Source organism: Ciconia boyciana, chromosome 17 (genome assembly GCF_034638445.1).
Source record: "Ciconia boyciana chromosome 17, ASM3463844v1, whole genome shotgun sequence".
Taxonomy (NCBI): Eukaryota; Metazoa; Chordata; class Aves; order Ciconiiformes; family Ciconiidae; genus Ciconia; species Ciconia boyciana.
Genome location: NC_132950.1, coordinates 402,259 through 424,213, shown reverse-complemented (window position 1 = coordinate 424,213; position 21,955 = coordinate 402,259). Strand labels below are relative to the sequence as shown.

Below are 21,955 nucleotides of genomic sequence, written 5' to 3'. Positions count from 1 at the left end.
AACTAAAGCTCTTTTTTGGTTGAAATAGTATTTTTTTCTTGTTTGGTGAAAACCTTTTGTTCTTTTGGAAAAGACCAGAAGGAAACCCAAAGCGTCGCTCCTCCAGCACGGGGCAAGGCACATGTGTGTTTTTGTCTGACTGTGCAAAAAATGGTTTCTCGTGGAATTATTGTTGGTTCTTGACTTGCGGCCAGTCCGTGCCTTCGCTCTCAGTGTTGCCCAGGGGAAGCTAGGGATGAGGAAGACTTCTTAGCCAGGAGGGTCCAGCCTTGGGGCACCCCTCCAGAGGCTGTGGGGTGGGGGAAGCGGAGACAGAGGTTAAAGGATTAGCCCGGCGCTCCCACCTCAGCCTCACGCTGAAGGCGTTGGGTCTTTGGGCCGCAGTAAACCAGGAGGGTGCGGCGCCTGTTCCCCGAGGGGGTCTGGCGGGTGAGGACAGGCCGCATGGATGTCCCTCCCTCGAAGGGGCCTTTCCTGCAGCCACGGGAGCACCCAAGCCGAGGTCCCCCAGCCCACAGGCCCAGCCCGGGGGAGGGAGGGAGAGGGAGGGAGGGAGGAGGGGGAGGAGGAGGAGGGGGGGGAGGAAGCACAGGCCTCGTGCCCCACCGCGCGGCGCAGGCGAGGGCGGCGCGGACTACATCCCCCAGGGTGCACTGCGTAGCCCGTGACGTCTCCATCGCCCATTGGCCGATAACGGCGCAGAGGCGTGTCCTCGCCGAGAGGCGCCGGCGCGTGGTTCTTAAGCAGCGTGCTGGGACGCGGTCACTCCTCGGAGCGTGATTGGCTGAAGACGCAGCGTGTGGTGGGCGGTGATTGGTGACGAGGGCGAGGGGCGGGACGAGGCGAGGCGCTCCGGGCGATGGTGGGCGGTGGCGGGGCCGCTGGCGAGGCCCGGGGCCGAGCCCGGCCCGAGCCCGAGGGGAGGCCGCACTCGGCGGGGCAGGCCCCGGCCCCGGCCGTGTCCCCTTTCCAGTGCCTGGTGCGGGCCCGGGGCCTGCGGGACCTGAGCGGCGATGGAGGGGTGCGCAAGGAGGAGCTGCGCGCCGGCACTGGGCCGGCCGTGCCCCCGGCCGCCTCTGTGGCAGGTACTGCTGGGGCTCCAGGGCCTGTGGTGCTGGGCGGGCCGAGGTGCCCGTGCTCCTCCCGTGGGCTGAGGGAGGCCGCGTAGCAGCGGCGGGGCACCCCCGTGTCACAGGGCCTGGCCTGGCTTTCACACCTTCCCCAGGGCCTTGTGTCCTCTGGTCCATGCCAGCAGCCAGGCATCCTGCAATGAGCGCTGTGCGAGCTCACGGCCTGGCTCCCTGGGGATTTTGGTGCACTCTGCAGGAATGTTGTGCCCTGCTTCGTGGGTACAAGCCTGCAGGCTCCACTGACCATCTCCTGAGCAGATTTCTTTAAAAATGGCAATTGTTAAATTTAATCTGTGGTTATCAGGACTAAGAAAACCTAAAATCCTTGGAAGGGTGGACTGAAGTTGGGGTCTCATGCTCCTCTATGTCATTTACGTCTCAGTGCAAGGTCCTTGCTTTGATCTGCATGGCTGGGCCTGAAGTACGCACTAAGGGAAATGGAGAGGGCAACCTGTTGTAAAAAATCCCCTGAGCCTCTAATGTTGCGATGCTCGTGGGGTGGTAAATCTGAATGCTATGTACTTCAGCATGAGATCAGAACAAGAACTTAAAAGTGCTTCTGTTATACAGTAGTATGTTTCTCTGTTTCAGAGACTGCTCTCCCTTATCAGTATTTTAGCACTCGGGATACTCTGTTTAACTTCTTGTGGCTGACAGATTAAATGAAAGGGCATCGTGACCTTGAGAAGAGCAGGATTTCCAGGTCCCAGCTGTGCTCATAGTACAGAGAAGAAGTTTGAAGCTGAAAGTGGTTCCTGAAGTGCAAGGGCCTGGTGCCATGTCAAGGGAAGCCCGTTACAGTGGGTTTTCTAACAGAGTGAGAATTTGAGTTACCTGTACAGCTACCTGGGGGGTGGCTGAGCTTGGAGGGATGCATTTCCCCCTTCGTTTCTCTTTCTAGGGCTCCAGCTTTGATTGGGAAAGGCTTTATTGTGTATTTCTGCAGGTAGTTGGGGGCATTTCAGTTTCTACAGCTGAAGGTTCCATTCCAATTCTTAGGAACACAAAATCACATCTCTTGATTAGAAAGGCATCAGGACTGTGAAGCAGCTGTTTTATTTGGTGCTGATGTTAAAAACACAGTCAACACCACTTGGCTACTTGGATGTGACCAGGTTTTTGGTATAAAGACAAGGTAGTTTGTGCTGAATCTGCTGTTCTACAGCAGAAGGAAGGAAGAAAAGGCAGATAAAAGGGTGATGTTGCAAAACCAACTCCCAGCGGTGTGCTTCCGATGGTACTGTTACTGGATATGAAATCAAACTCTTGCTTTTCTCCTCACTCCTCGCTTTGGGCTGCACAGTGAAGTACTCTGGTTACCTGGAACACTGGGATGAGCCCTTCTGCACAAACTGCTACAGCAAGTCTCCTGGGCTGATGAAACTTGGAAAAGGTAGGTTTGAGCCAAAAAGTTTGTCCTAGGACTCGGGGTTATAAAGACCAGCCCATTAAGACGTGTCAGTTTAAACGCTGTTTAGTATCTTTAGGTTATTTGAAACCTTTAAAACTTGTTAATGGAGTCCAGGAGCCTCCTGCTTCACACAGGTGATGGTCAATCTGGAACCGATCACCCTCTGCCCCTCTTGACTGTGGGAGTGAGCAGCCGGGTGCTCACCGCCTGCCCTGAAGCAGCTGCTTGTCTTGGTGTTTTTAAATCACCTGAGAGGAGATGTCGCTGTTTACTGTGTGCTTGGTCCCACAGCAGACCACCTCGATAAGCCGTAACAGGGGGCAGTTGACCATTGTAGTTGCTGAGATATGAGCTACCAAGGATTTTTTCCTCCAGGCTTTAGGAGAAATCATTGTTTGGAGTCTGAAGGGGTTTCCAGGTTTGTGATTCTTGTGACCTTCCATTTCTTGTTGTGACAGACATTACACTGGGGGGCCTGGAAATTGGCCTGCTGACGATGAAGAAGGGAGAGGTAGCAAGATTTGTCTTCATGCCAGATTATGCCTATGGGCGGCAGGGCTGTCCTCCTCTCATTCCCCCAAATGCCACGGTCATGTTTGAAGTAGAGGTGCTGGACTTCCTAGACTCGGATGAATCTGACACATTCTTTGACTTGACTGCTGTAAGTTGCCTTAACAAGGTTTGAGACTTAAATCTGGAGGCTAAACCTTTGTTGTCTTTCCTTCCAGTTGCTGTTGCTCATGTATTACATATGTTTAGCTTAATTGCAGGTGCAGTTATCCAGACCCTGGGCTGCTAGCTCCACTCTGATACTAACACATGCCCTCTAATGCTGCCCCTGCATGCCTTGCTCTGTTTGTGCTGTGTGCAGAGGGAGAAGCTGGGTGCTGCCTTTGTTTGCTCCCATGTGCTGGAGTCAGTGGAATGACTTCCATTTATTTTTAGCTTTACAAGAAACCTCATGGTTTCACTAGAGGGCACCAGCTTCCAGGAATTTCTCTGAAGGAACAGTAATGAGCTGTCTGTAAAAATCCTGTTCAGTCTGCAGTGTTCAAGTGCCCCTTCCTCAGCCCCCACCCTTTGTCTCTGCTTCTTGGCTGCTGTCCCAAGTGCTCCTTCACTGTTCGATTTCCTTCCTGGTGAGTTATGGTGTTACTGTTAATTCCCCCTTTTCATGTAAAGGGTTTTGGGCTGTGGTTGTGGGTCAGTGAGTGGGGCACAGGCAGCAGTGCTGGTGGGGGAGGCCCTCCTCATTCCCTCCTGCTGCTGCACGGGCCACTTTGCACATAGTCCTGCGAGCAAACCACGCTTGTTGCAAGAGAGCTTACTCCCCTTCTTGCCAGTGCCCACCCTTTCTGGCTAACTGACCTCTCTGTGTGAGCTGGTTCAAACTTGGAAACCCAGGAGAAAACCTGTCCCTTGATTTTTATCTTTTTTATTATTGTTGGTTTTTTTTAGTTTGCTGGGTTCATGTCTTGCATGGGTGTCAGGCTGGTCCCAGAGCTGGCCTGAGGCAGCCACCATGGGTGATGCCGAGCCGTTAGAGCAACGGAGCCTTTCAATCAGCTTCACCTTTTGTGCCAGCAATAGCATTTGTGTTAACTGTCTGCTCTGTGCTAAGCAGGTGAGAGAGTTGGGCAGGATTTAAGAACAAATTCCTGCTTTTTTTTCCCTTCCCTGGAGTCACTTTGGTCCTGGTGAGCTTCCTGACCTGGTTGGTAGCACTCTTCACCTACATTCACCAGGCATGTTTCAGCATGGTGAACGGAGATGCCACGTGGTAGTAGCCTGGCTGGACACTGCAGGAGCCTTTGCAATGGCCTGGCTCCTGCTCTATGAATAGAAGGGGACTGTGCAGGTCTGTCCTGTCTGAGCTCTCTGCTTGTTTTCTTTTGTTTCAGCTGAAATTCAGGTATTTCTTTATACAGGAGCAGCAGGATACATTTCCGCTACAAAAGGTGTTGAAAGTGGCAGACACGGAGAGAGAGTTTGGCAACTACCTCTACCGTAAGCAGCAGTTTGAGGGTGCCAAAGACAGATACAAAAGGGTATGACTTCAGAAAAAAATGTGTTTTCCATTTTCCATTGTGAAAAGCTGTGAAAGCAGTGATTATTAAGAGCTAGCTCACCATAACAAGTACAATTTTGAGATCAAATAATTATATTTTCCAGGCATAGTTTGTTATTTAAGAACAGCTCTTAAACACCTGCTTTTGTGTGAGCGGCAATGGTAAATGAAGGAGGAGAAGGGTTGGCAGAAATAGGCAGAACTCTTTTCCTTCAGGCTTGCTCCCTGTGGGCTCTAGCCAAAGCAGAAGAGTACATCTCAGCGGCTGTGTGAGCCCTGAGCAGTTTGCGTGGCTGACTGCTGCACTGGAGCCTTTCAGGCCAGCTTCTGCTGGGAGATGTTATAACAGAGCATGGCCTTGTATTGCAGCAGTGTGCTGGCTAATGCTTTGAGAAGTAGTCTAGAATCCCTGCGGTCTGGAAACAGAGGTATTGCTGGCATCCTGGGCACTCTACTTTCAGCCTTGCAGTTGGGAATCGCACAGTACTGGAGGCTGGTAGGAACCTGTGGAGGTTGTCTAGTCCAGCCCCCTGCTGAAGGAAGGTCAGCCACAGTAGGAGGCTTCCTGGGACTGTCCCTGTTGTTAAAGGGGTAGCAGCTTCTCCTGTAACACCATTCAGGTGTTGAACACCTCCAAAGATGGAGACTCCACAACCTTTCTGGGCAGGAAAATACTCAGTTGTTCCCAAACTGGAATGCATCTGCCTTTTTTTTTCTTTTTTTCAGAAGTAGTGAGGTTTTGTGAGATTTTTTTCTTCCCTCCATTTAGCGTTCTTGGTATCTCTTTGTAAGAAAAATAATTTAAATTGCCTTTCTCCCTGTAGGATTTCTCTTCTGTCTCTGGCCTTAAAATCTGGGTGTAATATTTTTATTCTGCTGCTTTCAAGTTCCTTGATAGGTTCGTAAGCCCATAGTCTTATGGCTGAGCTGGCTAGTCACGCTGATGATGCCATGCAGTATATTTAGAGTTTTGGTTATTGTTAACTGACCTAGGTAAACGGAAACATGGGTGTAGCTGGCTGATGAGATGAATTTCTCACGTTCCATAACAGATTTGTTGTGCACTAGTTCTCTTTTTTTTTTTTTTCGTGTCTGCTCAGGCGTTCTCCATCCTCGGTCGCAGTCCTTCCAGTGAGGTAGAGCAGTGTCAGATCGATGCTTCCAAGCTGCTGGTGCTTCTGAATCTCTCGCTTACTTACCTGAAACTGGAACGTCCTGCCCAAGCTTTGGCATATGGGGAGAAGGCCTTGGAGATTGACCAAAGAAATGCCAAAGCGCTGTTCAGGTGTGGCCAGGTAGGCAAAAATAAATTCCTCTGCTAGCCACATCAAGGAATATCCTGGTCTGACTGGCCGTGGAGAGAGCCTCAAATAAACTGAGGAGAACCACTAAATTCTGGGCCAGGCCTACTAAGCTGCTGCAGCAGTAGAGGTGGTTTCTCTGCAACTGACCTTTTGGAAAATCTGGCGCTCTGTAAATCTGTCATACAGATCTTTTCATGGGGGATTCCTGAGCTACCTGGATCTGTCTCAGAAATGTTTGTGGTTGCACATGTTTGAGTCCTGAAGAATGGCAGTGAGTCTATATTTATTTTGCAACGCATCTGTCTTCTTTCAATGGCAGGCTTGTCTCTGCATGACAGAATATGAAAAAGCCCGGGATTTCCTGGTCAGAGCTCAGCATATACAGCCTTTTAACCACGATATTAACAATGAGCTGAAAAAGTTGGCAAGGTGAGAGAACTTTTTTCCATCCCTGTGGAAGAGTGCTTAAACAGGCTGGAACACCCGCTCGAAAATATTTAAAATGTTTTAAAAAAAACAAAACACAAAAATTGGGTTAGTAAGTGACTTTGGAAAATGCAGAAGGTTTCTCTTAGTGTGGGGACAGCTGATTCAAACATTTTGCAGACACAGCAGTTACATGTGATAGGTGAGAAGCTAAGAGCACCCACTCTTTCTGTACAGTTTCTCTGGGGGAATGTGTGTGTTGTGCTCCATGTGAGTAGGTGACCAGGCAGGGAGACGGGCTGCTGAAATGCCTCAAAACCAGTGAAAATGCAGTAGGCTAGTGCTCAAGCTGATAATGTTCTGGATTAATAAGTATGACTTTCATTCCCTTTAAGATGTGTTGGTTAACTACAGCAGCTCTTCTGCACTGCAAGTGCTTCAGTGTACAATGCTACAAATACTAATGTTTGTTAAAAGTGAATTTCTTTCTGTCTTGGAGGTAATAAGTGAGCAGTCCTGAAGGCAAACTTTCCCTTTGCCTGCAGGCTGAGTACAGCACAATCCTGCCAGCTTTAGTCATGTTTTGGTGGGGCTAGGGCATGACTAACGCTAGTCTCTGCCCTCATTCTCTTCTTCCCTTTGAAACTGGCAAAAGCACTAGCTGGTTCCCAAAAGTGTGCGCTGTCCTTCTGGCACTGCTCACAGACACAGAAGGCGATGCAGTCCCCAGCTTCAGAGGTCACAAAGCAGCCCTTGAATACGAACCCTCTTCTTTTGTGTGTCGCTGCTAGGCATTTGCAAAAAGGTTTGTAGGGAGCAGTAACATCTCTTATTAGAGTAGTTGGTGTGTCTGGAAGAGCCAGTCTCGTGGGCTGAGTGCTTTCACCAGGTAATGTTTTGGTAGAGGGCTGTCCTTGCACATCAGTGTCCTATATATCCACGTGATCTTTAATAGTCTGTGAACAACACCAAGTCTTCAAACTTGTTCTCTTATTTCTGAAGTACAAAGAACTTGAAGGCCATATTAGCTGCTGGTCTGGAAATCTGAAATAAACCAATTCTGTTCACCCTGATCTGCCTCTGGGTATGTAGCTACTAAATTGCTAGGTGAGCATGTTATAAAGTAGATCTGGATGGCTGGCTATCTGCTCTTGGAGGCTTGGTATGTGGGTAGTGTCAAAGACCTGTGGTACAGTGCTAGAAGTCCTGATTCTAGAAGCCTCATGTGTTCCTTTAGACTCACTCAAAATATGTTGGCAGGTAGAAGAGAAATCTTGCTAATAATGTTGAGGTTGTGCTGCCAGGAAGCAACAAGGCATTCTGCCTTTGGGGAAGCAGCGGGCAGGCTTGTCGGCTCTGACTCTGGAGATAGCAGCATGTACAGCTAATGTGTGTGTCAGTAAGCTGCGTACGCGTTAAACCACTGTTGTCTGGGAGTTTCTGCTTCAGTGCCAGTTAAAATTGGTGGGTTTTTTGCTTTTACTATGACAAAGAGTGGAATTAGTATAAAACAGATGAAGACAACGTTATCAGGTGGTGTTAATTATGCCACACCTCAGTCTAGATCCTGTAATGTTGCCAAACTGCCTTGCCTGAGAAAGCTTGTAATGTGATCTGGCAAATGCTTCAGAAATGGAATATGAATCAAAATCTTGTTCTTAGAGGCTTTTCACTTCCTTACTGAGTACATTTATACTTTGCAAAAAGGAATGTTGTGTGTTAATCAACAGCTACCTTTTGCTGTCTAAAACAAAACTTTGAAAAGCATCTGTTTAACAGCTGAACCAGGTTCTTGGCAGCATTCACTTCACTGGAGAAAAACAGGCAGAATCCGGGTTGAGGGTTTTGTGGAACACGTGTCTGATACCAGCTGTAGTGGTCTTGTTGGTGCAAATTCTGCTGCTGCATTTGGCAATTCTATTGGAAGGCTTGCATTGCATCAAATCAGAACAAAATGGGGTTCTTCTGATATCTGGCATGAATCTGCACCTCCAAATGAAAGGCTCTTGGATTTCCTGCTGTGGTAGGCACATGAGCGTGCCATCCACAGTCTGTGGGCATCCACAGGTGGGCATCCCTGATCTACTCAGTGTGGACAGTTATGGCAACATCTGTCTGAGACTTAACAGAAGAGATTTGCTGTGCTGGGATTTCACGGAGCGAAACACTTTGAGGTTCTGGACCCAGGGGGTTCTGCACCTAGGATAGTAGGGGGCTGAGAGCACATTAGCCAATGTCACGCTTGTGCTGTTTCTGGTGTGTTGCAACAAAAACCTTTGCTTTTGACCTTATATGGTAGCAGATGCAGAAAAGCTGACCATGTGGGCAGCCATTGATCCCTGGGACAGTGCCCAAACTGAGTCACCCTCTGGCTCAGGGATTCCTCACCAGTGAGACCTCGTGGCTGGTGAGGTGGGAGCATAGGGTGCAGAGGACACTGTGCTTGGAGAGCAGTGATTAAAATGGAGCAGTCTGGGAAGCTTTTGCCATGCTAATGTGATGCTGGCAGGGAAGTGAGAATGGAGGAGGAAGCATCTGCCCTGTCATCCACTTAGTCTGGACACAAATCCCTTCTGCCTCCTATCCATCCTCTGCCCAGATTCAGTGTCAATGGTAGATATCCTGGAGTAGGGCACTTGGATGATGTCTCCTGCTAGATGCTGAAGGAGCTTGCACAAGGAGTGGCACAAATGAGGATGCATGAAACTAGACTACAGGATGCAAGTGGGGGTTCCTCTGCATCGTCATATGCTTGCAAAACTGGTGTAGAAGGCATCTGGCTACCAAAAGTCAAATGATCTACTTAGCTAACAGTCACCAGTGAAGCAGAGACCCAAGGTCTGGGGTTGAGGCACAATGTTTCCAGCTCTCCTTCCCTAACATGGCAGAAAGAAGGGCTTAGAGGAGCTGTGTCTTTGCTACCAGCACACTCTTACATTAGGCTAATTTATTGATATAGAAAAAATAATGTGTACTTTCTGGTTGTGGCACTGATGGTTGGGCGGTCAGTTCACAGCCCGTGATGCCATGCTGTGCTCTACTTTGCAGCTGCTACAAGGACTACATGGAAAAGGAGAAAGAAATGTGCTGCCGAATGTTTGCACCCCTCAACTCTTCTTCTGGCTGACCAGAAATAAAGGTAATCAAGTTGTGAAAAATGCTGAGGTCTCCTAAAACCTGTTGTGTCTGAACTGTTTTCAGGTGGGGAACCTGCTTCTCTTCTGTGTGGGAGGATTTTGGAGGCAAAATGTAAGGTAATGGGAGTGTGCGAAGGGGAAGAGGCAGGATGGTGGGATGAAACGCTGCTGCATTGTTGTCTTGGGGAATCTTTCCTGCAAGGCAAGCTGGCGTGGGACAGGAACCTGAAACTGGCAGCACTTGAGTAAGTTTGGTTTTGTTGTTTCCTGTGCTGCTCATCCCAGCTATTCCTTGTCAGAGCCAGGGGGAGAAATAGCTGTGTAGTCTTGTTTCTCTGCCAATTAAAAGAAACAAAAAAAATTGTTCCTGTCAAAGTTAAGAATTGGATTTCCTCCTTCCCTCCAGCGCTCCTGTCTGGAGCTGTTGGAAGGCCTCACTTCAGAAAAATCTAAATATTTTATTTCTGGGTTTTTTTTAAATATTAAAAAACCTGTTTGTATAGAAAATTTCAAATAGATGTTTTGGACTCTTTAAAGCCTTAAATCTTCTAGCAAAATTGACGGGTTTATAAATGCACAAAGGCTCTTTGATCATTCTTTTTTTTTTTGTCAAAACCTTCGGGGGGGTGTAAGGGGGAGTGGAAATATTCGCTGGTCTCTTGCCTCGGGGTAAACTCTAGGGAGAGAGCTGTGGAAAATGACAGCAGCCTTCTGTCGGAAAGCATCACCAGCTCAGGGCTGTCAGAGTTTGCTGCCATTCTCTCTCATGCAATACAGGCAGTGCCTCTTCTACTTGTAGAAAATGAGTATTGGCAGCCTTTCTATCAGTAGCAGTGCTAGTGCAGGGTGCAGGTCTGGTATTTTAAGATTGGCTCTTTTGTCTGTGCTTGTGAGGAAGCTAAGGTAGTATTTGAGGAGGAGATTTGATCTCACCCCTCCTGCTGCCCCTGTGCCCCGCTCTGAGCTGGGCATGTTGCTAAACTGCCTCAGAGCACAAGTTGTTCTGCCCTGGGTTCAGGATGAGACTGATCACATCTGTTAGCAGGTACCTACCCCCAGGCAAGTAGCTGTGAAAGGGGATTTAAGACTGATGAGCGGTCTTGCCAATGTGTGCAGGAAGTCCGTGGCTCTGGACTTGGCAAGGAGGCTCTGATTCTCCACTTGCTGAATTTCAGAGACTTGCAGTTTGGAAGGCTGTAGGACTTGGGTCTTGTGTCTGATGGTAGCACATAGCGGTGCCTGCCGTGGGAAGCTTCTTGTGTCAATCTGTGCATCAGTTGACCCTGCTTTGTGGTGGGAACTCTGAATGAATGTGGTGATCTGCTGGGTCATCAGACAGGTCCTCCACTGGTAAGGTTGTGTGACCTCTTGTTTGCCAAAAAGCAGCTTGCAAAGATGCTGATTTCCACACAGTTGGTGTAATGGCACATAGCTACTGTTGCAAGGGAAACAATGTCTTCAGTTAGTGGAGACTGATGTGCAAAGGGGAAGGGAAGAAGAGAAACCTCTGCTGGAGGCAAGCTTAAAGCTGGGCTGAACTGTTCATCAGTCAGAGTTTCTCCACTGACTCCTACTGATGCACATGTACAGTGCTTTCCTGCCATTCTCCTGCCTTACCCAGCTGATTGACAGCTGTCAGTCAAAAAGACTGCTAACCTTCTTCAAAGTTGATTTTAGTTACAGTATTAAAAATAAAATAATTCTTCCAGACAAACATAAATCACGGAGACCTACACAAGAATCTACTGTTAATTCATTGCAAGAAAAATCCCTTGCTGGAGGAGGTTCTTGCAGGGCAGGGCCTTGTGCTAGCTGGAGATTGGTTGCTGCTGCATCTTGCTTAAAAACTTCATTATGTATTCAGAGAAGAGCAAAGCAGTTCCAGCTGGAGCTCCTGCTCTCTATCAAAGGCACTGCTAATTAGTCAGACTTGAGGCAGAACATTCTTTGGTGTTTTCTGACAACTTTGTACAAGTTCAGTTTAGGGCACAAGCTGTACTCGGTCAGTCTGGCAGGCCTGCTTCATCCTTTCTGTCTTAGGCATTGAGTGAGTAGATGGCCCGTGAACGCTGCCTGTAGCTCATGTTTAATGATCCAGTGGAATCCCAACAGTTACGGAAAACTTTCCTATATACCAGCTGGCAGGTGCTTGTTAAGCGTTGACCTGACCCGTTGTCCAGCTTGCCAGCTAAATGACTTGGAGCTGTAGTTGTGGCATTTTCTCCCTTCTGAACCACTGCTACATCCATCCCCCTGCTTCAGAGCTCCTTCCCAGGTGGGTTTGCTATACCTTTTGGTGAGTTCTGCAGCGGTTGCTGTGTTACAGGGACAAAAGCTTCATTTCTTTGTACTGAATAATCCAGGGCTGTGTTGTATGTTTCGCATAATGATGCTCAAACCCAGACACACTTGAGTATCTTCATTCTGCCTGGTATTTCTGTATCCCCCTCACTGCAGAGTCTAGTTTCTCTAATTGCCACAAACAACATCTTGCTCAGAACACACTTTCTTCCTTCTTAATGGAGTTTCAGGTCAGAATAAATCTTCTCTTTGGTGAAATGGAAGACTACTTGTTATGCTTCCTGGAGAATTCGGAAATACTCAGAGGGAGAAATAGAAGCATGAATGCTTTCTTAAATCCATCCTTCTGCAGTTCCTTGCAAACGCAGTGGCTTGGGTCTCATGCTTGCCCCTCTTTGGGTTTCGGTTATTTTCCTGCCTCTGTACACTTTGTGTGGTGCAGACATGTCAAGCCAGGGTACCTGGGATGTGCATAGCTGAAAGTCCTCCTCAGTGTCCCCTAAAGTGCAGGACAGATGGGCTAAGAACTGCTGGCTTATTGGAGCTTCTTGTTTGTTCTTGTTTGAAAGACCCAGGAGGAAAAAAAAGGAATTTCTTGTCATTGTATTGCTGTGGTCCTTCATGATAAGAGAACTTAATCATGAGGAGTGGGGACAAATTCCCTAGAAATGTCTGGGTTCTAGTAGAGGGTCCTTGGTGATAGTTCCATCCCAGAAAGATGAGTCCCTGAGGTTTTTTTTATTATAGGTGGGCCAAAGTTGAAAGCTTGCCTTTAATGTGTATCTCGGCTCAATACACAGGAGAAGTGGTCTCAATAGTTGAGAGCGCACAGGGAAGTGTTCCAGTGAAAACAAACAATGCTGAAATTATGGCAGGAAACTATGACTCTGAGGTCAAACTCGAGATTGCTACGAGTAGCAGGGTCTAGCAATTCTGAAGCCATTAATTGGTGAGAATTGGCTGCAGAACTGGGGCTGTGTCACCAGGTAGAAGTGACTATAATTGGGCTTAAAAATCAGCAGCAGTTGCCAGTTAAACTGACCTAATAAGCTGAAAGAGACTTGCAAATAAACTGAGAAGTATGTGCGTAACAGTCAAAACTCCTGCCTTGGGAAGGCTCCAGACTTTGAGTAAACAGCAACTTGCTCCTTCCCCTCCTGCTCTCCCTTATTACTGAGCAGATCTAAAATGCGCCTCCTGCTGATACTGTCCCTACCCACTGTGTAAAGCCGAGCAACAGAGAACCGGCAATTTCACTTCTCCTTTAGAATATGCAAATTATCGTACCACTGAGATGTCCTGTGCTGCGAAGGAAATTGTTAAATATCTGTTTTATGCTGAGCATTGCTGGAGCGAGTGGGAAGGCTTGAAGGATGACTTAATTACGCATTCCCCTTGCTAAGCAGAGGAAGGAGAAAAGCTTTAATAAGGTTGTTGCGTTGGGGTTTTTTTGTTTTCCCTCCAGCTCTCTTCTCTTCTAGCATCTTTCTTATTTTCAGAGGAGTTCCACAGTTCATGCCTGTGGTAGTACCAGTAATACCTCTCTGGAAGACTGGTGGGCTCTGGTCTCTTGTAGAAACTGTCAGTGGAGAAATGACTGCACCACCTCTGCTTAGGGGTGCCATGACATGCATGCTGCCCGGTCAGGTGTACTGGACTTGGGTCCCTGGTTTGAATGCTCGAGGGGTGGCTTTTCCCAGACCGGGAGGTCTGGCCCATGCTTAGAAGTGAAAAGATGATGTGAAATGGAAAGGAGGGGGACCCATGCAATGTCTCAGTGCCCTACTGTGCCCATCCTCCAAGGCATTGGTGAAGTGATGGTTCTCCAGCTTCATCAGAAGACTGCCTTGGGGCCCAGCCCAGGGCCATCCTCTCTAAGACTTAGCAAGTGTCTAAAGCTTAGGGTTCCCCTTTGTGTGCTCAAACATGAAGCTCCCAGGTGCAGTAGGAGTGGGTTCCTGGCTGCATTTCTCCTCAAGGTCCTGTCTGCCTCACTGAGGCCACCCAGCACACTTGCCCTCAAAAGGACAGGCTGAGCCCCCAGTGAATACCCCTGTGCGGGCTTTTATTTCTCAGAGCTTTTGCCAGCACATGGAAGATAAAATATGCTGCTGTTACAAATCAGTAGAGAGTAAAAAAGGTATTTTAATTCCCATGATAATACTTGGTTTATCATGCAGGTAGAGTTTAAAGAGAATGGTCTATGTGTAAGATGTGAAGTTCTTTCTTCATAAAGTTTTAGTTTTTCAGAGCATTCAGAGTTACTGGCCTTCACTTCCAGCAGCAAGGAGACACGTGGTTATTTTAAGGTTTTCTCTGAAGTATCATTTTGAAAGTCTCCTTTCTCCACTCCCCGTCGTTCAGTTGAGATAAGCTATATGAAGTGTAAGGAAAAATGTTTTGTTACCTTGATGGGTAAAAAGGCAAATTGGATAAACCTACACCCAAGTAGGCAGGGACCAAACTGATTTGGGATGGGAGTCTGCTGCAGGTGCCTGTGACTCATATGCCCGGGATCAGGTTACAGCTTAGTTGTGCTGGTAGCTGAAGCATGGAAGTCTGCAGTGCTGCTTTTGGTTCTTGCAGCATTACAGACAGTGGTCAGCAGCTCTCCTGGGGCTCTTGCCAACCCAGGCAGAACTGGCAAGCCTGGCTGCCAGTCCTGCTGATCTGGGGTGCTCCAGACTTCCTCTCTGAACTAGCAGAAGCAGCATCTTGTTCCTATCTATTTCTCTTAGTCTTAAATCTGGGGATTTTAAAAATCATGCCTTATACAGCAAAACAAAGGGCCTTTTTCCATACTTCACTGTTGTGTGCTTGTTCTAGTCTGGTTTCTCAAAGGAGTGTTGAGTGTAGAGAACTGTAACCATGCCTATATGAAGAATCTCATATCCTCTTGGCCTTGGAGGACACTGCCACCTCCAAAGAGCGAAGGATGTTTTTCACTGCCTGCTTATTTCGGTGATGTCTCATCCTGAGCAGACACGCTCAATGATCTAAATCACTGCACGTGGACGTGGACCAGCTGTGGCCTGGCTGGTGTACCCATGTATCCTACCCACACTGGGGTCAGTGTCGCTGAATGTGGGTGTCCCTGTGTCTCACTGCTTCAGCATGGCACTGGACTGAGGACTCTGCCACTGGGATGAGGCGTCAGAGCCTGTAGCAGCATTCAGAGCAGAGGGGAGCTGGAGCACCACAGAAGGTAACTTCAACACATAGTTGGGGAAAAAAAAAACAACTTCAGATGATGGTGGTGTAAGCCATGCCATGGTGGCTGATTATTATTTTTTTTTGGGGGGGGGGGGGGGGGGGGGAGGGGGCTTCCATAGGTGTGGTGGGGTTTTTTTTGTTTTTCGGTTTGTTTTTTTTTTTGCTTATTCCACAGTCTCCACTTTGTTCAAATGAAACTGCAAACTTCTAATGACCTGATACTCTAGGCTTCAGGTGAGATGCTCTCCTGGTTACAAGAGGATGCTGGTGCTGGTCAGGGTCTTGAGACCTGCCAGCTTTCCACTCCAACAGAGTGGGTGGTGAAACACTGACAACTTTGGAAGAGTTTAAAATGCTCTACCTGGGCATTGTAGTAGCTGTGATGATACAGAGACAGCTGAGGTTAACAAAATAAGTGCTAAGTGCCCTCAAAAGTGTTCATTGTGGTTTTGGGAAGTACTCCTGCTTGTGAGCTGCAAGCATTGTTCACCAAGTGCAGCCCCGTAATGGGGTGTCCTTTCCATCAGCAGTGACACAGAGCAGCTGACAGGGGATCAGGGGCTACACCACTGCTTAAACAGCACCAGGGCATTGATTGCTGTGTCTGACAGAGTGGCAACAGCCCTTTGCAAAAAGACAATGTTTGTGGTTGTCAGCACCAAGAAGCAGGAGATACTAATGAGGGCTTCAGATTTGGGGAATGCTGCTTTCAGAAAGGCTTTTTGCTTAAGATGGCAGGGAGTGTCTTGGCACTGCTGTGAGTTGGTTTGTAGAACTGCGAGTTATTTCCAGCAAGGGCAGACATGACCTTCATGTGCCTCTCCCACTACCCACCCTGCTTTATCAGGGACTTGTTGATTTGACAGAATGCTGAGCACTATTGACATGAAAGTTATCTGAGTTCTTGAAGGACTGGGAGCTGCTGTAAGGATCAGTTTCAGCCCAGACTTGCTGGATGAAGTCCTTTCTGAGTCAGAAGTGTGTGTTGAAGAGTTCATCCCTTCTTTCACCTTCCCATAATTGTCCCTCTTGTGAGACCTCTTGCTCTCTGAACAAGTTGTTTTGTTGCTTTGTCTGGGTGCTGTTTTAAGATACTTTTTTTTTTAAATAAATGCTTGGGAAGGAGCTCTGCTTTCTGTTTTTCCTTTTTGCTTTAGGTATCCTTGTCCTATCACAGATCTGAGCAGACTTGACAGATCCTTCTTCTATCACCTCAGGTTCAGGATGGTAGTGCATGTCATCAGCATTCAGGGTCTTTGGAGTCGAGACTTGTTAAAGATCTCTGGAGAATTCATCCTGCCACTGAGCTGTCTGTCTAGCATACAAGCAGTGCTTGAAACTTGCTGTGGATCCTTTGCAGAGGTGATGATCATGACAAATTGACTTGCAAAAACAAAAAACCCACCATCCTGAGGAAAAAAAGTGTACAAGCGCAGATCTTCAGATGGCAATGGAAGTTCATATAGCTTGGTTATATAAATGAGGAGTAGCACATCTGCTCCTTGCACCTTCATCTGTGAATTTGGACATCTGGTGCACCTGCAATGGGGTAGTCAGAGCCTGCTCAAGCCTTCAGATGTGAGGAGTCTCTGAGCATCTGCATGCTTGTGTGCTACTGCACTCTGAAGATAGGCTTCACAGCCATCTTGGCTATAAAAGTGACTCCACTTGAAGCACTAACAGCTGGACATCCCCAAACAACATGTTAGAGAGAGAAATGAGGGTATGGCCGACTGCAGAATCACTTCCGTAGATAGCAGATAAGTGGTACCCTAACTAGGTAATTTTCTGAAGATGTCAGATGCTCAGAGACAGGCTCCCTGGGGTGGCGATACATCATGTTCCCTCTAATAATTGTCCAGATAAAACCATGATAGCCTGGCGTTGTAAATAGCTGATTCTTCTTGTATCAGGATGGATTGCCCGGCACATCTTGTTATCGGCTAGCTGATAGCACCCTAGCTGTTGCTGGGCTTTCTTCTTGCCATTCAGGAGAGCTGCAGCCTGTCAGTAACCTCTCGTGGGGTCCACATGGTGTGTTTCAGAAGGAGCTTGTTCACCTCCCGGTAGCAGTGGTTTTTCTCCAGGCTGTCATTCCAGAGTGGCAGTTCCCTTTGGACTTGTCAGGGTTTGAGTGAAGAGCACTTCTTGGACAATTGCTGTTCAAGAAGGTTTTAGCTCTTTTGCTGATCTATGCTCCAAATGTGTGCACGTAACATCTACTTTTCCAGCATGCTGATGTGGAGCTGTGGTGTAAGATGTACTGTATCCTTCTGATTACCAAGTCAAAACTTTCCTTCCTTTCTTCTCCATGGTCAGTGAGAATCCTATTTAGATTTGAACAGAAGTGTTGAAAGAAAGGCATTCTGTCTCCCATAACAGACATGTGGAGGCTACATTTCTCTGAATGTCCTTTAAAGGCACTTCTCTGGGATGTAAAAGCCAGGCCAGCCTTCCAGGCTGCCTTCCACGATGCCGATGACTTGATTACTTCTCTTGAGGAGTGCTCTTCTCGCTGAGGGTTATCTCAGTGCAAAGCTGTTGGAAGCTGCTGCTTCAAAGCATGGGTGTAATGAGGGAAGAACTGGCAGGAGCTATGCTTTAAGTGTATGCTTCTTACTTTCCAGTTTCCTCGTGCTTTGACAAAAATTTTGTCTGCTGTGTTTGGTGCCTACATGATACTTCCCCGCAGCCAGGTTAGAGATGGAGGCAGGAAAGGGGGAGCTGGGGAAGAGGCAGCAACAGTTCTTCATGCAAGCAAGCAGCTTAAACAAATTTTAAAGCCTTAGTTAAACATTAACTGTTAATTATGGCTTTAATGCAGAGTAAAGGTGACTGTGATTGTAAATGACCTGTGACCTGGCATGTTGCTTACTATAAATTGATGATCGACTGCCTCATCTTTCTGAAGCATGAATTAAAATAGCTGGTACCAACAGACTTCTGTCTGAACTTCAAAGCGAGTGTGTGCCTTGCTCATTTTTGTGGCTGAGTTGCTGCCAACCTGCTGTTAAGGGAAGGAGACAAATATTGGAGCAGAGTCCTGGTTAGAGCGTGCTGTTCTCCTACGTGCAGGAGCAGCAAACACTTTGAACACGATCCAGCTCTCTGCGTCTTCAGGGCCGTGTGTTTCCCCTCCACTTCTCTTTTGATTGTGTAGCCATTAGGTGGAAATGAAAGAGATGAACTGATCAAACACTCCTTGAAATGGCTTTAGGGTTTCAGTTTGAATATTTTTTTAATTAGCTCCATGTAAAGACTTTATTACTTCAAATAGCAGTCATGAAACCAGAAGACTCACAGTTTGATTCTTTGTTTTTATGGTGCACAAGAAGTCTCAGTAGCTGTAGGTTTTATACCCAGCTAGGCACCCCAAACCACAACTAACAGCCAGTGGAAATATCAAGTGATTATCTTTTAAGTATGCCTATCAGGGACACATAAAAGGAAGTGCTGTGTGGGGATAATACCAGACTGACAAGTAGCAGAGTAGAAGTCAGTTGCATTTTAACAGAAGCAAAGATGCTTTTCTCTAATAACGTGCAGAACACTACAGCACATCAAGTATAATGATTTTTTTTCTGCTGTGGAAACCTTTCTTTCCTTGTCCTAGTTGCTAGAACTTTATGCTGTGTACTGGAGAAATGATTTAAGCATTTCTGCCTCTGATTCATTTTCAAAGAGAAGAGATCAGCTGAAGTGTCCTCCAGTAGTTTTCCTTCTTTAGAAACTTCCTCTCCTCCTTCTCCTGGTCAGCATAGATACTAGAAAGCACTGCCAGTGCTGAAGCTGACTGTGAATATCTTGTGTTACAATCAACCTTGTTAACCCCCAGTTTTGGAAGGTTTGGCAATAAAAGGTGGCCTGTTAAATGAGACTGTACTATGGATTTCATGAGTCTGGGTGAACCAGGACAGTAACCCTGCACTGACTTGTTACTGTGAATCCTAGTTTGTGCTAGGGTAGAAGTCTTTGTGTCTCTACTCATGTGTTTCTTAATCTTGAAAGTTGCTTGACTGTTTTGTGCTTTGATTATCCCAAACTTTAAACTGGGGGCAGCCCTTGAGAGAGGCACATTTGTCCTGGTTCAGACTCATAGTTTTCTGGCAGGGTGGCATTTGAGTCATGGGTTTTGTGTGGCTCTGAGCATGCAGACCGACTAAAACCCAGCTTCTTCAGGGTCATCAGAGGAAGATGAGTAATCTGGTTGACCTCATAGCTAACCCTGCTCTGAGCAGGAGCTTGCACCAGAGACCTACTGATGTTCCTTGCAGCCCTAATTATCCTGTGATCCTGCGGTGCCTTTCAAGGATGTATAATGAATGAGGTGTGGATTTTGAGCATCATGTGATGCTTCATCTTCTCATCCTTAGTCTGTAAAGTGTCTGTTTTCCTCACAATTACTGCTTTTTTTTGCCTTCTGGTTAGCAGTCTGTAAGTTGATATCCTCTAAGGAGCAGGCTTCCCCATTTTGCTACTAGTAATTTGATTTACATTTGCAGAGATCACCACTGCAGCTGAGCTGGCTGAGCAAGCTGTAGTGGCTACAGCTGCTGAAAGAGTATCAAAAATTGGTTTGGGCTCCTGGTATTCTTGAGCTGAGAGAAGATAGGGCATCTCTTGAACGTACCTCCTTTGATCCTCAGAAGTTCTGTAGGAGACAGATAATGGGTTATTGTGTGGAAAGGCTTAGAGTGATTTTTCTGATTTATTTTTTTTCCTTCTGCTGTTCATCCTATGGATGATGGATGGATGAGGCTGACTTTTCAGCAGTGTTTCAGTACCATTTGCACTCTGACAAATCAGGGAAATACCCTCTGTATCAGTATTCCTCTGAGTATCTCAGAGGTGCCAGCCGCAGCAACATTGTGAGCAGCAGGATGCTGAAATATGTGAACAGGCACATCAGAAAGCAGCATAAATATGTGTGCTGAGTGTGTGTTGTCCCAGGTGCTTAATGGCTTTGGGGACAAGAGGGAACTCCACATTATGCTTGTGTGTACCGCAGATCTTGCGGTGTTAGACCAGCACTTGAAAACCAATTCAAACAGCTAGCGAGGGCCAGGGAGGAGAAGGTGCTGGTTCTGTTTGCAGGTGGAGAGGCAGAGGAAAAGCATGGTTGGGAGAGGCACTGAAGGAGTAGGCGAGTTTTTGGCAGCAAGGTCAGTGTAGCCATGTAGAAGGTGAGGCTGGTGATCCAAGTCCTGATCAGTGACCCAAAAGATTCCCCTTTGAAATACAGAGACGGGGGGGAATCACAGCTTAGAAACAGCTCTGGTTTATATCCAGAGAAAACTGACCCTATGCCTAGATACTGATTTCCTTCTAGTGAAGCTCTTGTGACCCTAAAGAGGGAGAGGGATGGGGTGGGGGCTGCAGATGAGAGAAAGAGGCTTTGCTGGGTACAGAATCTGTCACCTTCTTGGTGTGTGCCAGGACTCCAAGACTGGTGAGGACCCAACTGCAGGTGAGAGCGGTGGGGCAGGGGGAGCTAACAAAGAACAAAATGCTGGAGTACTTTGTGATCCATTGCCCGTGTCGCAGTGGTGTGGCCAGGCCTCTTGGTGGTCATGCCCTACAAACAGGAAGGGGCTGTGGGCAAGGGGGGAAGATGGGAGCAAGTAAATATGGTGAGAAGCAATAGAAATCTCAGATTAGGAGAATGGTGAATCTTCTAGGAGACACAGAACTATCTCCCAAAGGCAAAGAGTAAGTATACAGGCACTGGGTTTCCCAGAACAGGGTTGGAAAAGCACAAGTGCTGGGTGGCATGGATGACCCCATACAGGAAGGGAGGTGGCCTGAAGGGTGTTCTCAGGGTTTCTCTGAGAAACCCTGGACTTGCTAGTTTTGAGTTCTTGTCACTTAATACTCAGTTTCCTCCAAGTCCTATGTGAGGAAGTTGAATGTTATGGGGATTTCACCGCGCCTGTTCCAACTGGTGCTAATCCACAAAGTTCTGGGTGTTTCTTTCAGGGCCACTGTAGACGTGTGCTTTTAACAATGGACCATTTAATGCTAAAATGGAGTAAAATGTACAGGTGATCCCTGTGGGACACTGACCATGGTATTTTGTTATCCTAGGACCTTGCCAGCTGATGAAAAGAGTGGTTCTTGGACAGGAGGGAGACCTACCTCTGGGCACATGGAGATCTCAGCATCGCATCTATGTTTTGGGAAAAGGGGCAAAAGCACTGTCTTGTTTTGAGAGTGTGAAGTGGAGGTTCTGTGTTCATACACAACCTGGTTTTCCTGAAGTTGGTTTTGTTTGCATTATTCTGAGGCTGTTTCCAGAGGAACCAAGTCCTGCTGTAGGAGAGAGGAAGGCATTCCTTCTCTTCTCCCCTGCACACTCTTTGAAGAAAACTCTTTCCTGACATCCTACCTGTTGCAGGTTCTGGGCTGCTTTTAGGGAATCTGTAAATGGGAATAGGATGCTATGAAATTTTGTATTGTTTATACAGGTTGTTCTTTCAAAAATTATGTTTGATATTTTTGTTCTGAGAAAATAAACCAACCTGAGAACTAACACTGGCAGGACTTGTGCCAATTTATTGTGCAAGAGTGACTAATGTCTCCCTTTCAGTGTAAGGAGCTGGAATTTGGAAATAGGGTCTGGTTTGTTGCTGTATAGCTAGCTCCCTTCTTGGGCAACAGCATGTTATGCTCTTTGTTTTGGCTGAATGTTCCTGTGAATGTTGATACTAAATTTCAAATTACTTAATACCATCTTTATCCCCTACAAATGTTGCTGACTTCTCTAGCTTCAATCAAGTTGGTTTCCTTTTGGAGCAAAATCCACTGTGTAGTCCCAGCATCTCTTGAACCTTTGTGGTGTGGCTGAGATTTAATAAATGCAAAATCAAATGCATCTTAGTGAGACAGTGGCAGGTAAATGCGAAACTAGCAAGAAGTCATGGAGGAGGAGGAACTTGGTAACATGAAACGATGTTTTCATGGTATTT

At 47.1% G+C, this 21,955-nt stretch overlaps 1 protein-coding gene across 1 annotated transcript; it reads left to right on the top strand.

Moving 5' to 3' along the window:
• Positions 1-859: 859 nt before the first annotated feature.
• FKBP6 (FKBP prolyl isomerase family member 6 (inactive)) lies at positions 860-21,507 on the top strand. The gene is made up of 8 exons (XM_072882605.1): positions 860-1,085; positions 2,434-2,523; positions 3,000-3,202; positions 4,470-4,589; positions 5,710-5,904; positions 6,233-6,342; positions 9,388-9,478; positions 21,075-21,507. The coding sequence occupies exons 1-7, from the start codon at positions 860-862 to the stop codon at positions 9,464-9,466; spliced, it is 1,023 nt and encodes a 340-aa protein (XP_072738706.1). The 3' UTR covers positions 9,467-9,478; positions 21,075-21,507.
• The last annotated feature ends 448 nt before the right edge of the window (positions 21,508-21,955 follow it).

Bases quoted from the DNA above. Each gene is read 5' to 3' on its own strand.
- FKBP6 (XM_072882605.1), top strand. From the start codon at position 860: ATGGTGGGCGGTGGCGGGGCCGCTGGCGAGGCCCGGGGCCGAGCCCGG. The intron at 5,905-6,232 runs GTAGGCAAAAAT...TTTCAATGGCAG, and splicing joins CGCTGTTCAGGTGTGGCCAG to GCTTGTCTCTGCATGACAGA. The intron at 6,343-9,387 runs GTGAGAGAACTT...TCTACTTTGCAG, and splicing joins GAGCTGAAAAAGTTGGCAAG to CTGCTACAAGGACTACATGG.